Source organism: Typopeltis vanoorti, chromosome 18 (genome assembly GCF_054136105.1).
Source record: "Typopeltis vanoorti isolate ZY-2024b chromosome 18, IOZ_Tvanoo_1.0, whole genome shotgun sequence".
NCBI lineage: Eukaryota > Metazoa > Arthropoda > Arachnida > Uropygi > Thelyphonidae > Typopeltis > Typopeltis vanoorti.
Window position 1 is genome coordinate 26,632,551 of NC_143566.1, and position 14,940 is coordinate 26,647,490.

General features: G+C 35.3%; 1 protein-coding gene across 1 annotated transcript in view; it reads left to right on the top strand.

The window, feature by feature from the left end:
* LOC150096561 (transmembrane protein 208) overlaps nt 1-14,940 on the top strand; it is an 89,904-nt gene that overhangs the window by 28,729 nt on the left and 46,235 nt on the right. Inside the window, exon 3 of the mRNA XM_090408470.1 lies at nt 7,015-7,074. Within this exon, the coding sequence (XP_090264596.1) occupies nt 7,015-7,074 (60 nt within the window). The remainder of the gene's footprint in view (nt 1-7,014; nt 7,075-14,940) is intronic.

Here is a 14,940-nt window from a genome sequence, read left to right on the forward strand (position 1 = left end):
CGATCACTGTTATAGCCCAAGAATTCATTGCTCTAATTGTGTTTAATGCATTTAGTTTTGTTTTCAGAATATTTCTAACTCTTCTGGTGTATTCTGCTGCTGCCTGTTGTTTAACTTTCAAGTACAGAATATCACTGGCTTCTAATATTCCTAGGTATTTATAGTGTTCCTTAGCTGAAATTGCTTTTGTATATTTCTCTTGATCAAAATTAAAATTGCTAGTGAGTGTCATTAATTTTTCCTCGTTTAATAGATAAAATTGTGCATTTATCTATTTTAACCAAATTCCATTTTGATGTCTACTGAAAATATAAACTGTGTTCAGTAAAGAGTATTTGCTGTGCCGATTTTTCATATAACTTCAAGTCATCCATATACAACAGATGGGAGATTTTAATATTATATTTAGGAATTTCATATCCAAGTTCTGTTTTCTTCAGAATCATAGACAAAGATATCAAAGAAATGTTGAAAAGTAATGGTGACAAGGAATCACCTTGGAAAATTCCATGTTTAATGCTAATATCTCTGAGTCGTTCATTATTGAGTATTAAAGTTGTTTTCCATGATTTCATAGCAGCAGTCAAGAAACAAACGTGGTTTTTTTTGCTAATTCCAAATATTTGTAGTGATTTTAGGATCCAGGTGTATGAAAGGGAATCGAATGCTTTCTTATGATCTATTCATGCCATGTTTAAGTTAGTTTTTTGTCTTTTTGAATTTCTGAGAATCATTTTATTAATAAGGATCTGGTCTTTTGTTCCTCTACATTTTCGAAAATTACTTTTTTATCTACTTATCAGATAATCAGATTTTAGGATTTTGGAATCAGATAATGGAATTTGCTATGATTGCAGTAAACAGCTTAAGCATAGTTGGTAGGCATGTTATTGGACAATAGTTACTCGGGTCTGCACCCTTATCTTTCATGAAGAGGAAAGTGTGCCCAGATATCATCCAGTCTTCCACTGACCCTGACTGCAATAAATAATTAAATTGTTCTGCCATTCAATCATGTAGACTGGTTAGATGCTTTATCCAAAATCCATGTAGTTCTTCTTTGCCAAGTGCTAATGATTGACTTGACCCATGATTGTTTACATTTATATTTCTCTTCAGAGACTGAAAGAATTGACATTGGTTCTGTCGAAATTGCATATTTTGTACATATTAGTTTCATTCATTCTTGCTTCATATCTTTTAATTTTCTGTGCAGTCACTATAATTGTTTGTTTTAGCTCTTTGGTAACTTTAACAATTGTTTTGTTGGCCAAATTATGTATGTTAATCAGTTTGTTTTTGATGTTATTATTTTTCAACTGTCCTTCTTTAAAACTTTAAGTCGCTCAGATCAGCTTGAAGTTTGTTGAATTTTTTCCAACTGGGCTTTTCATGGTGCAGATTGCTTCATCCTCGGCTTTTGTTCTTGCAGTTTGCAGCCAAGCTTCATGGTAATGATATAGGCTGTGCTCATATAGGAACTGATTTGTTTCTTTTATATTGTTGGTTGTGATGATTTTTATCACAGTATTTGCATCTAAGAGGAGCTGTTTTAGCTTAAATTTATGTAAAATTTTTAATGGTGATAGTCTGTCTTATACAGTCATTTATGGAGTTCGTAGATTCCTATATCCCTGACTTCATTTTACACTGAACTTCTGTCAAAACAATCTGTCGTCAGCTTGATGCTTACTGAGTTCAATTTTTTAATTCAAGTTAGATATAGCTACCTGATTACTGGAATTTTGGTTTATTACAAATTAAAGATACCAAGAAATTATATACTTGGTTTAATCCTTTATCCAAGTGTAAGCAAACAAAGTTTGCAGCAGAAGTATTTTCAGGACTGGGGCAACTTGTGGTAAAGGTGGTATGACTTCACATCAACTTGCCTTAGTATCTCATAATGCAAAGCACATCTCCTTGCAGACATGTATAATGCTATGCATTATGGGAAGGGTCACTACCTAGACTAGTTTCGACCTTTATTGAGGTCTCTTCAGTGGAAGCCAGACCCAGATGTGATACTAAGATTGAAGTAATACAGAGGTCATATTTTCCTATACCAGTTGCCAAAAGGTGTCACACCTTATTATTAAATTACTGTGGATTAGAGAAAGGTTGTTGGAAGTTTTTCCACTTGGTTATACTACAAATTAAAGATACCAAAAAAATTATATACTTGGTTTAATCCTTTATCCAAGTGTAAGCAAACAAAGTTTGTGCCTGAAGTATTTTCAGGACTGGGGCAACTCGTGGTAAAGGTGGTATGACTTCATATCACTTGCCTTAGTATCCCATAATGCAAAGCACATCTCCTTGCAGACATGTATAATGCTATGCATTATGGGAAGGGTCACTATCTAGACTAGTTTCGACCTTTATTGAGGTCTCAATAGAGACCTCAATAAAGGTCACAAACTTTGTTTGCTTACACTTGGATAAAGGATTAAACTAAGTATATAATTTCTTGGTATCTTTAATTTGTAGTATAACCAAGTGAAAAAATTTCCAACAATCTTTCTCTAATCCAGAGTAATTGTTGGTTTATTACATAACTGCTGCAGCTAAAGTTCAGTAAATATTTTGTTATTGAAAATGCAATTCTTTTGGTCCATAAATTTTTGTTCTGTTATTGCAGATTCAGGGAATTTTTGTTTCCAAATTAAATGCATACGCTTTCTAAAACCCCGTTTTTCTGGTGTTGATCTGTAAAAACATTTCATAACTTCTCTGATTTCTTCAACAGTCCATTTTTTTACATTTGGTTTCTTCCGGTCACGTTTCAGCTTCTTTCCCTGATTACCCAGCAAGTAGAGCTGGGTCCTGTAGCCCACTTGTGCCCAGGATCCCCAACATCTCACGCAGTCCTTAATGACCCGGGTGTCGACTGATCTGGTATCAATTTCTTCTTGCTTTTCACCATTAAGATGGGGTATTATTATTATTATTATTATTTTTTTTTTTTTTGTAGTATGGAGTATAAAAAAAATCAATATTTTATCTTTTCTATTCAAAGCCATAAGTGATTGTCTTGTGCTTCAGTATAAATGTCTTTAACCTCCCAAACGGCTAGGACATCTATAGACGTCCAGCTAAATCTGGATATGATTCAGCCCACCTGTTGAAAGAACTGGGATAAGAAGTGCAATTTGACCGTCATGTTCATTAGAAGGTGTGATAAACCCTCACGCTGAAGAGAATGGTTAATCGGATTATCTCATGTTCATAGCTGCCTCTCAGTTTAATATAACAAGAAACGCACTTCCTTGTTCTATGCTGGGTAACTGGATCTTAGTAATATAGGATAGACTAAAAATAGAGAAATTATTTATATTTTTGTTTTCTCTTTTTATTGTACAATACAATTTTAATGTCTGGACAAAATAAAGATGTTGCATAATTTCTTCACTTAAATATTGCCTTACCTTGGAGAACTAATTTCATTTTTAATTTTTTTGCGTGCTAATTTTTTTTCTAATAGCTTACTAGACAAAACATTTTTCTTTGTTCTCGAAAAAATTAATTCACGATAATTATTTGAAATATTCTTTTAAAAAAAGAAAAGAAAACCGGCTGCCGACGTTCCAGATTATATTATTTTTATTTTTGTACAAAAACCATCGAAATCGAATAATACTTCACAGATTTCCTTTAGACACGCTTGCTTTATCATACTCTATAAAACTTTGCTTTATAGAGAATAACATGAAATTCTTTAATCATATCACTAAATTTTTTCTTTATATTATATAGTAATCTACTGTTCTTTGTACTTTTACTTTCTTGGTTTCCTTGTATAATTGGTCATTACAAAATGAAATTAACAGTTATGATTTAAATTTATATGTAGATATTTTCTGCATAATTCAGATATTTTATTCTCCAATTTTTAAAGTAAGCGATACATTTGCTTATTCATAAAATATGGATATCAAATGTGAATTTCATTTCTTTTTAAAATAGAATTGAACTTTATTTCACCGCTGATAGTTTAATCCCCCCCCCCACTGTTGCATCACTATCACACACCCGAAAACTGTTATGAAACATAGGTACAGTTTTTATTTAATTCGTTGTTTTTCTCTAGTAATTGTTCCACATAACTTTAATTTTTCGATACTGAAACTATGTGGTGATTATTATAAATCAGAAAATATACATATTTCCTGATTATTATAAATCAGGAAATTATGTGATATTCGGTAATAGGCAAAATTAATATTTAAAACTTTGACATGAGTTGCCTCAGCTTGCACTACCTTAAGGGTCAGTTGCTGCTATATCCAGGTATTTGCTTACGCTTGGAATCGCCGAACTTTATATAGTTTCTACTATATTCAGCATGAAACTCTTTGAGTTTCTTATTCGGCTAAGAAACGATATGGGATGTAATATCCCTTAACTTAAACAAGTCATATGTCGCCGAATTGAAGCCTTTGGCTCTTCATATATCTAATAATTTATTAGGACACCTCTCGGCAATACTCATAGAAGGGTTCTGTTTGCTACAAACTTGGTATTAACTAGGTCTACCTACTCACTGATGAGACCTCAATAAAGGTTGAAACCGGTCTGGGTAGTGACCTTCTCTCATAATGTAGAACAGTAATACAGCTCCTAGGAGCCAAGTTCACATTATGGGTAAATATCAAGAATAGTGATCGGAGCTTGCTCCATCTTTGACATGAGTTGCCTCAGCTTGCACTACCTTAAGGGTCAGTTGCTGCTATATCCAGGTATTTGCTCACGCTTGGAATCGCCGAACTTTATATAGTTTCTACTATATTCGGCATGAAACTCTGTGTTTCTTATTCGGCTAAGAAACAATATGGGATGTAATATCCCTTAACTTAAATAAGTCTTTGAACATCCATAAAGTAATGCAAGTCGTATACAGATGTATTTATTTTTATGTAAATAATATCAGTTGAAAATTAAGGGAAAAAACATCCTTTGTGTAGATGAGGTGGAATTTCAAATTAATGGGCATCCATGATATAGGTTTATTCATAGGTGATGCAGTACATTTTTCCATTTACTATAAGAGCAGAGATATTTTTGTGCTTTTTTTTTTTTTTTTGAAAATTATTATTATTACAGTGATACCTCAGCTAACGAGTGACCCTGCTAATGAATGTTTTGGCTAATGAAGATTTTTTCGCTGTTTTTCGGACTCGGCTAATGAACATGGATTCGGCTAGCGAATATTTTAGTGGATCCGTGCACTAACATAAACGGTCGGCCTATCCCAGGAGCTTATCTTTTTCATCTGTATGTGCGTGACAAAGAAATGAGCTGACCACATCACATAGAGGAGACCCACCAACCCAACTGGGTTGTTTACGTTCGAGACAGCGAGAAGTGAGACGCCTCATATAGTTCGCTCACCGATTAGAGATCCTTCGACACTTCTGTGCATCTCAGAAAAAGGAGAATCCATTCTGATAATAGGGTAATCAGTCCGTATAGTGGGATGAGGTGTTTATTATTACCGGTGTCGGAAAATTAACTTCTCTTTTATGATTATTGTAGTTAACTATGTTGCTTGTATAACAGTTGGAAAATTTTACCTATAAAGCACATGATTTCACGTGTTGGCGACCAGTTCGGACATCCTTCATTTCTTTCTCCCCTTCAGCATGAATCGACTATTCTTGGAAAGACGTGAAGCAGGGACCTACAAACAGTGAGCAAACTATACCAGTGTCAGTATGGTGCACGCTCCGTGTGGCTGTGAATGCGAGAGGTAAGTGTGATAGGATTTATTTTTACTTTACATTTGAAGGTAAATGAAGAAGATGTAGAAGAATTAGTTGAAGAACACTCAAAAGATCTGACAACAGAAGATCTTGAAGAGTTAAAAAAGCAACTGAATCAGGAAAGAGACAAGGAAGATAAAGAGTTCTCATCAGAGGAGGAGGACAGCAATAAAAAAGGGAAGAATGCCAACAAGTGACATTAAAAAAATGCTGTACTACTGGGAAGAGTTTCAGTCTTTGGCTACAAAGTGGCATCCCAACAAAGCTGAAATGAACAGACTTTGTGCCTTGGTTGAAGACAAGTGTCTGAATCACTTTAAAAACAATCTGAAAAAAAGAGAAGTTCAATCAACTTTGGACAGATTTTTGACTTCTCCTTTAGCAAAGAGACAGAGGCCAGCTACTAAAGAAGAGGACACTTACCTTGAATAAACTTTGAAAATTTGGAAGAAGAATAGTAAAAATGTTGTGTACATATTTTCAGTTTAATAAAGTGTATATAATAGTGTAAAGATCGTCAGTTTTTCATTCTACTTTCCATTCTCCTTCATCTAATTGGGTAGCTGTTCATCTCAACCTTTGGTGAGTTTTTGCCCTTTTATAGTGTGCTTTTTACAATTTCATAAAACTTATCTTTAAATAGTAGGCAGCATCCGGAACGAATTAAACGATTTTCTATAGAAACCTTCAGGAAATCACGTTTCGGCTAATGAATATGATTCCGGAACGAATTATCTTCGTTAGCTGAGGTATCACTGTATTTTTTATTTCTTATTCTTTTGTGTCTGTGATTACTGAATTAACCAGTCAGATTTTTTTTTTTTACAAGTGTAGGTATTGGCATGATGTACTTGAAGAGCCTGTAGACAGAGTTCTTAAATAAGGGCATGCTTATAGATTATGATAAATAAGTGTCCAGAAATATTGTCAATGTTGAGTGTAAATTCACCTTTTTTTTTTTTTTTTTTGTGCTTAAAACTACTTAAAAGTAGTTTTAAGCACAAGTTCAGACCACTAAGTATTTTGGCAGGATTGATGCAATATTATTTTGCTATTATATTCAACGGTTTTCTTTGAAAATGTTGATTATTCTGGGAAATCTCTTTTGTTGAATCACTGGGACCAAATTGAAACTTGCTTTAAGTATGGAAAAATAATTTTTTCTATATTTGAAAAATATATATTACATGTGTAATTATGTGTGTATTAGCAAAGGTTCTCTTTAATAATTAATGCATTGTGTGTTTCCTAGGTATTGTACCTTCTTGTTATGGTGATACTTTTCTGGGATGATTATACATTGTTATACTTGGTAAGTATGACATTTATTTGATTTTATGATAAATGTTTTTCCTTATTTAATGAAAATAAGTTTATATAAAGTAGTTTATGCACACATTCAGGCCACTAAGTATTTTGTCATAAAGCAGAACTGCTGTATAATTGATCACAGTGATTATATAGGAAAATTTAAATGAGTGTCAGAAATGCTTCATATCCAAACACATTGTTAGAAAAAAAACCAAGGTTTAATTCTATACCAAGTTTGGTCTGCATCTATTAAAAATCTGACAAATGCAGATCAGGGATATGACATGCATTATGCCACGGAATGTGATAGCAATAACTAGCTTTGTTCTCCTGCATGCATAGCACTTAATTCAAATTTTTTTTTTTTTTTTTTTTATAAACTCTGTTATATGTTCGATCTCCAATAAGGTAAATTTTTTTTTTTTCCAATTTTCTTTGTCAGCTTACTGTTCTAATGACTCAAGGTTGCAGAATCTGAATGCAAAGACAACTGGGATTGGATGGGATATTGGCTCATGTTTTAAGAGAATGTGCAGGGGAACTGGCAATGCCTTTGACTAAGCTGTTTAATTTAAGTCTAGCTATGGCAAAGTCCCAAGAGAGTGGAAGTAGGGCAAAAAATTCCTTTGCATAAAGGAGGATCGAGATCTGTGGCAACAAATTATAGACCAATCAGTATCTCAGGATTGGTAGTAAAAGTGCTGGAAAAGTTGATCTGCATTTGTCAGATTTTTAATAAATACAGACCAAACTTGGTATAGAATTAAACCTTGTTTTTTTTTTCTAACAATGTGTTTGGATATGGAGCATTTCTGAGACTCATTTAAATTTTCTTATATAATCTGTGATCAATTATACATTCCTAAAATGGGTGGATAAGAATATGATACTCCTGATGGTCAGCACAGTTTTATGAAGGGTTGGTCATACCTCAGTAATATACTGACTTTTTTTTTTATAATAGAATGACAGTTGAGTTGGATAAAGGGGATGGCAACATGATGATACTGCTGGATTTTGCAAAGGTGTTTGACAGGATACCACATAACTCTGTTATGCAAACTTCAACAAATAGGATGTGGATATGAAGGTGGTGATATGTCTAAAAGAGTAACTGATTGACAGATACCAAAAAGTAATATGCGGAGAAGCAGAATCCAGGAGAAGGCAGGTGATTAGTGGTGTGGCACAGGACTCTGTGCTTGGACCACTGCTGTAATTTGTACATAAATGATATAGAAAATAATTTGAAGGGAGGAAGGTCCTCCCACGATGAATCTCTTGACTCCAAAATAATATTCAGTTGTTTGATGATGATGCAAAGTTAGGTAAGGTAATAGTTAGTCATGGTGATGTAGAGCGCTTGCAGGATGATTTAAATAGGCATTTCAGTATGGGCAAAACATAATGGATGTCAATTTAATATGGAAAAGTGAAAAGTTGTGCATTTTGGGATATAAAGATTACAAGCTATGTACCATATTGAAGGAAATGTACTTCAGGAATAGATGAAGCCAGGGATTTGCTTCATCTATTCCTGAATAGATGATTGGGGGTAATAGTAGTAGACAGAGAGCTGAATTTTTAGAGGTCATATTGTTAAAGTAGCAGGATGACAGGATTATTGGTTATTGAAGAACACACTAACAAGCAGAGATAAGGAAGCCATCATTCTGCTTTATAAAGCTTTGATATGACCATATCTGGATTACTATACTCAGGTCTGATCACCTGGGTTTCTTGTTGGTGAGGAGGTGGTGGAGAGGATCCAGAGGCTAATGACCAAGATGGTGAGTGGTCTGTTCAATGCTCTCTATGAGGATAGATTAAGGGTTTGTGGATTGCAGAAGTTGGTTGATAGGTGAAAAAGGGGGGATATGATAAAAACATTGAAGTTAGCTAAAGAATTTAGAGGATTGATGTAGGGGAAATGTTTCAGCACTCAAGGAGAAGAACAAGAGATCATCCCTGGAAGGTGGGTAAGAGTGTTGTTAGCAGGGTTGTGAGAACTAGATTTTTCGCTTGGAGAGTGTTGAATGAATAGAATGGGTTGTGTGAATCAGTTGAGTGCTTTGTCTGTTAAGGATTTCAAGGAGAGGTATGATAGATATTGTCTTGATGATTTGGGTCCCCCCCCCCAAAAAAAATATATCTTTTTTTTATATAATCTGTTAACAAATATTTATATATATATGTTTGTTAACAAGATATAATGAGTAAAAAATCAAGTGACTGGAGTGAGTCTGCAAAATAGGTTACCTGTTAAGTGGATTGATCTCTTCAGTGTGCACTCAAATTAAATATCCCATAATGCAAAGCATATTTCCTTCTAAATGTGTATATTGCTATACATTATGGAAAAGTTCAGTACCAGACTGGTTTTGACCTTTATTGAGGTCTTATCAATGGTAGCCAGACCTAGAAAGAAACTAAGGTTTGACTTAATGCTGAAGTCATATATTTTCTATATAGAAGTAGCAAAAAAGATGTATCACCTCGTTATTAAAACATGCTGGTTCAGAGATAATTGTGGAAAAGTTTTTCACTTGGTTATACTTGCCTATAAATATAGTTATATAACTATATACGAGGTGCATCTAAAAAATTGAGTGAATGGCATCAGAAAACAAAACAGAAGATACAAACAAATTACCTTTATTGGCCTTCAAAACAATTGCCATCCTTCACAACACACTTTTGGCAACGTTCATAAAGCTTCTGCAAATTGTCAGCAAAGGCCTCTTTAGGAATCGATCGCAGAACCGCTGTCACACGTTCTTGGATTGCCGCCATGTCTGCGAAATGTGTGCCTTTCATGACGCATGGATTCTGGATCGAACTGGTAGCACCAGGTCTCATCTCCTGTGACGATGGTTCGCAGAAAGGATGGATCCTGGTCACACATGGTAATGAAATCTCCAGAGGTTTCCATCTGTTTTGCTTTCTGTTCATCTGTCAGCTTGTGCGGCACAAACTGGGAATAGATCTTCTGCTTACTCAAATCTTCGTGGACAATAGTGTGCACCGTGTCCTTGCTAATGCCCAATTCCTTCGCCAGCAGTCATAGAGTCAGTCGCCGATCTTGTGCCAGCATTTGTCGCACTCACTCGATCATGTCTGGGGTTCTGCTTGTCGATGGCCGACCTAAACGTGGCTCATCCTCAGTTGTTTCCTTCCCGTCGCAAAAATGTTTGAACCAGTCATAAACACATTTTCTGCTCATGGCTTCCGTCATGTACACTTGCACCAACATTTCATGCGTCTCCGTCTTCCCCAATTTGTCGCAGAACTTGATGGTCACTTGTTGCACTGTGATCCTACTTCTCACACTGACTACGTTCAACTGCCCGTGTACTCCACGCTAGGTGGTGCTTTTCTATGTGCCTCTGGATAGTCGTGCATGCATGCGCACCTAGCCCATTTTGCCGTTGAGATATCAGACCATTCACCGAACTTTTCAGACTGCCCTCGTATATTTAACTAATATATAATCCTTTATCCAAGTATTTAAAGTTAGAAATCTATAATTTTAGATGGATACGATTATCTCTTACTGTAACAAACTTGTAGGAACTGTTAAAACGATTCGATACGGTAGAGAGTTTGCTGTAGTGAATTTTTTTTAAAATTTTTATATATTTATCTCACATGTCTGAGAGCTCATGACACTGCAGTTTTTTCTCCTTAACCACTTGTCTGTTTGGACAAGTGGTTAAGGAGAAAGAAATAATCTGTTAACAAGTTTCTTGAAAAGCTAGGGTTGTATTCATTGAAAAAAACAATATGACGAAGGCTGTTCCAAAGAACAGAGATGGAAGAAGATGAGATGTTGATTCATTATGTTTGGAGTTGACCAATGGCCGCCCATGTTTTCACACAAAGGAATTCTGAGGAATGGTAGCAGCCAGTTAGCAGAGCATAATATAGAAACAGAGCATCTATGAGAAAGTGATCCTGTGAAATAGGTTACCTATTAAATGGATTGCTCTCTTCTATGTATATAATCAAGAATTCTTAGGAATGATTTGCACGAGCCTACCCAAAGGTTAGAACAGTATTTGAAGCTGAATGGATTTAGGACTTATACAGTATGTTATACTTAACAAAAATTATATTCTTGTTTTAATATCCTTTACCCAAGCACAAGCAAACAGTTTGCACATGCAGCATCTTCAAAACTAGTCTACTTGTATATAGAGGCTGGTGACTTCATATCTGTTGCTTCCTTATCCATTAATGCTTTTTCATTATGCAGATCACTATCCATCATGAAGGATCGTTATCCAATTATCCATACCATTTTCGACCTTTATTGAATAGGTTTTGTCAGTCGGAGCTTCACCCAGAAAGAGAGATTTTCTATATACAAAGAGAAAAATAGTGTATCACCATATTATATTATACACTGGGTCCAAAAGCTAAGGACGAACTACATTTTTACCTGTGTGTGAAAGAATTTTCATGTATACAGCCAAATGTCGATAACTTTATTGCCAAGACTAATGAATTATATTACATAAAAAATGTGTTATAATTTTTGTGAAAATTAAATTGCAGTACATTCTTGGCAAAAGTTACAAATTTGCTGAGGACATAGTTAAGGAATTAATGTACAGTGCTTACAGAAAGCTGTGCAGAGAGAAATTTTAGTATGGAACATGTCCACCCTGAACTGCGATGCAACTCTCACAATGCCATATCATGCTTAGCATCAGTAATTCAACAGTTCTTGAGGCAAACTGGCCCACTCCTCCTTCAGAGCAAAGATTAGGCCTTGTTTATTTTCTGAAGGGAAATTTTGAGCAGCAATGTATCTCCATATTGTATGCCAGGGCTGTTCAAAGCACAGGCCGCATCCAGCCTGCAGTGTGATTTTGTGCAACCCACCTGTGGATTTTGATTTTCACAAGTGAAAAAATAAAATAACAATTTGAATCGAATGTGTATTAGGTATTTTAATTCTATCACTAATCGATGATCTCGATGTTGGTAATTTTATTTGGTGTTTTTACATCACTATATACCCATGTGTTTTTCAAATATTAGATGTGTCAAAGAAGCATTCTTACACTGTTTTGTTCCAACGTGCATGCTCTGGGCGTTCCCCATGAGCGTGATTAGTGTTGTTCGTTTGTTCAGCTATCGAGGTTGTGTCGTTGCTGCACACCAAATTACTGGATACTCATTGTGATGCGGCCTTCGGGTAAATTTTTTTTTTTAATATGGCCCTTGGATTACCTAAGGTTGAACAGCTTTGTTCTGTGGGATTGAGATCTGGAGAATGTGCTGTTAGTCATTCGATTAATATCCTTGATCTCCAGAAGTGTCTCCACAGCTAGTGTACAATGTGGTGTGGCATTGTTATCCATAAAAATGAATTCTTTACCTACAGCACAAGGAACAATTGACATGACGATGAAGAATTTCATTGCAATATTTCACCAGTCATAGTCCCTTTTTCCAGCACATGTAGCTTGGTGCTTTTGTTAAGCATAATGCCTCCCCACACCATGACTCCAATACTGCTCTATCTATCCCTTTCAAGAACATTCTCACAATGGTAAGCAGTACCACTTTTATGCCAGATCAAGTGTCATCTAGAATCAGAGGAAAGACTAAAAGGACTCTTATCTGTAAAGAGTACATTAGCCCATTGGATCCATTTTTATGATACAACACCACTGAAAATGTCTCTATGATGAGCTGTGGATAAAGGGATGCAGACTACAGGCCATTGGGTGTATAGGTCTACTTGTCACAGACGTATTGCCACAGTTTGTTGAGATATCCATGTACCTGTGCTTGAATGGAGCTGACCTGCTGTGATGAGTCAATTACATTTTGTGGTTGTAACCAAAAATCTGTCTTCATGTTCTGTGGTAGAGCAAGGGCAACCTCTTAGCAAATGCCTGGAACACAATCCATTGGTTTGAAATGTTGTCCAGATTCTGGATACAATGTTATGTGAAATTCCAAACTGGCAATATCAGTAATTTTGCAACCTACTTCAAGCTTTCCAATAATTCTTTCTCATGTGAAATCATCTACATGATGTCTTTGAGACATACAAGACATCCAAGTTTGCAACTTTATTCCTTCACAAAAAGAGCCTCCTTCAAAAAAAAACATTTATTGCAGCCTTTTGCCTTTTATCCTGTAGAGTGCTATCATGTGATTCCTTTGCATGCAATTCAAAAATTTGAATATGTATCCATCAGTTATACAAACTGTGATAAGCTGATTCATCTGAATTTGCAGTTGTAATCTACAGAAATAGTCTTCATCCTTAAGTTTTTGACACCAGATACCAGTGTAGTACACATAGTATATTCTACTTGATAAGAAATTACACTACTGTTTTAATTTGAACATAATCAAACAAAGTTTGCATGAAATATCTTCATGACTTGTGTATGTTGACTTGACTATACTTATTGCACAAAGTTTGTGCATGAATGTGAAGTTTAGTAAAGTTTAATCCTTTAATTCATGTATAACTTTCTCTCAAATTTGCTTGACAGACCAAGATGCATCACATACAAGAAAAGTTTGTATGTGATGCATCTTCTCAATTTCTGTGTAGAGGTTGTTGGCCATGTTTCACACACAAACTTTGTTTATGCTTGGGTAAAGGATTAAAACAAGAATATAGTTTTTTTGTCAAGGATATATACTTTGTAAAAACTTCCTCAAACTCTGGTCTGGAGAATTTAATATGTTGATACACCATTTTCTATTTTTATAATAAATTTAGTTGAATCCTTTATCCAAGTGTGAGCAAACAAAGTTTGCGCCTGAAAATATCTTCAGGACTGGGGTAAGGTAGTACAACACCGGGAAACTTGTAGCAAAGGTGGACCAAGCTAACATCACTCCTATCTCAGTATCTCCCATAATGCAAAACACATCTCCTTGCAGATATGTATAATGTTATGCATTAAGGGAAGGGCCACTACCCAGACTAGTTTCGATCTTTATTGAGGTCTCTTCAGTGGGAGCCAGGCCCAGAAGTGGAGATACCAGGCAGAAGCAATGGTGAGGTCATCTTTACTATAGGAGTTGCCAAATGGTGTGCCACCTTTTTATTAAATTACTCTGGATTTAGAGAAAGATGTTGAAAGTTTATTAGCACGGTCCGAGCTAACATCACTCCTATCTCAGTCCACCTTTGCTATGAGTTGCCCTGTGTTGTACTGCCTTACCCCAGTCCTGAAGATATTTTCAGGCACAAACTTTGTTTGCTCACACTTGGATAAAGGATTAAACTAAATTTATTATAGTCTAACCAAGTGAAAAATAAACTTTCAACATCTTTCTCTAAATCCAGAGTAATTTAATAAAAAGGTGGCACACCATTTGGCAACTCCTATAGGTAAAGATGCCCTCGCCATTGCTTCTGCCTGGTATCTCCACTTCTGGGCCTGGCTCCCACTGAAGAGACCTCAATAAAGGTGAAAAATTAGTCTTAGTAGTGGCCCTTCCCTTAATGCTTTCAATTTTCTATTTTTATATAATAAATATATGATTTCTAAATTGATTTAATCATGTATCCTCCTGGATCTGGTTCCCATTGATTAGATCTAAGTTAAGGAATAAAAAAGTCTGGGTAATAACCCTTTGCATAAGAGGATGCTGAGGCAGTCGATGCAAAGTCAACAGCTTCTATATACAAGTGGCCTAGTTGTGACAATGCTTCATATGCAACTGTTTACTTATGTTTAGGTAAAGGATTGTCGATTTAATATGTTTTAAATCAAAGCTAGAATCAAAAGTTAGCTTAAGAGGAAACTGATGTTGATTGTAAATCAGAGCATTATCAAAAGAGGAGGTGAAGTAGGATGTTTCTTCTGGGTAATGGGACAAGTCT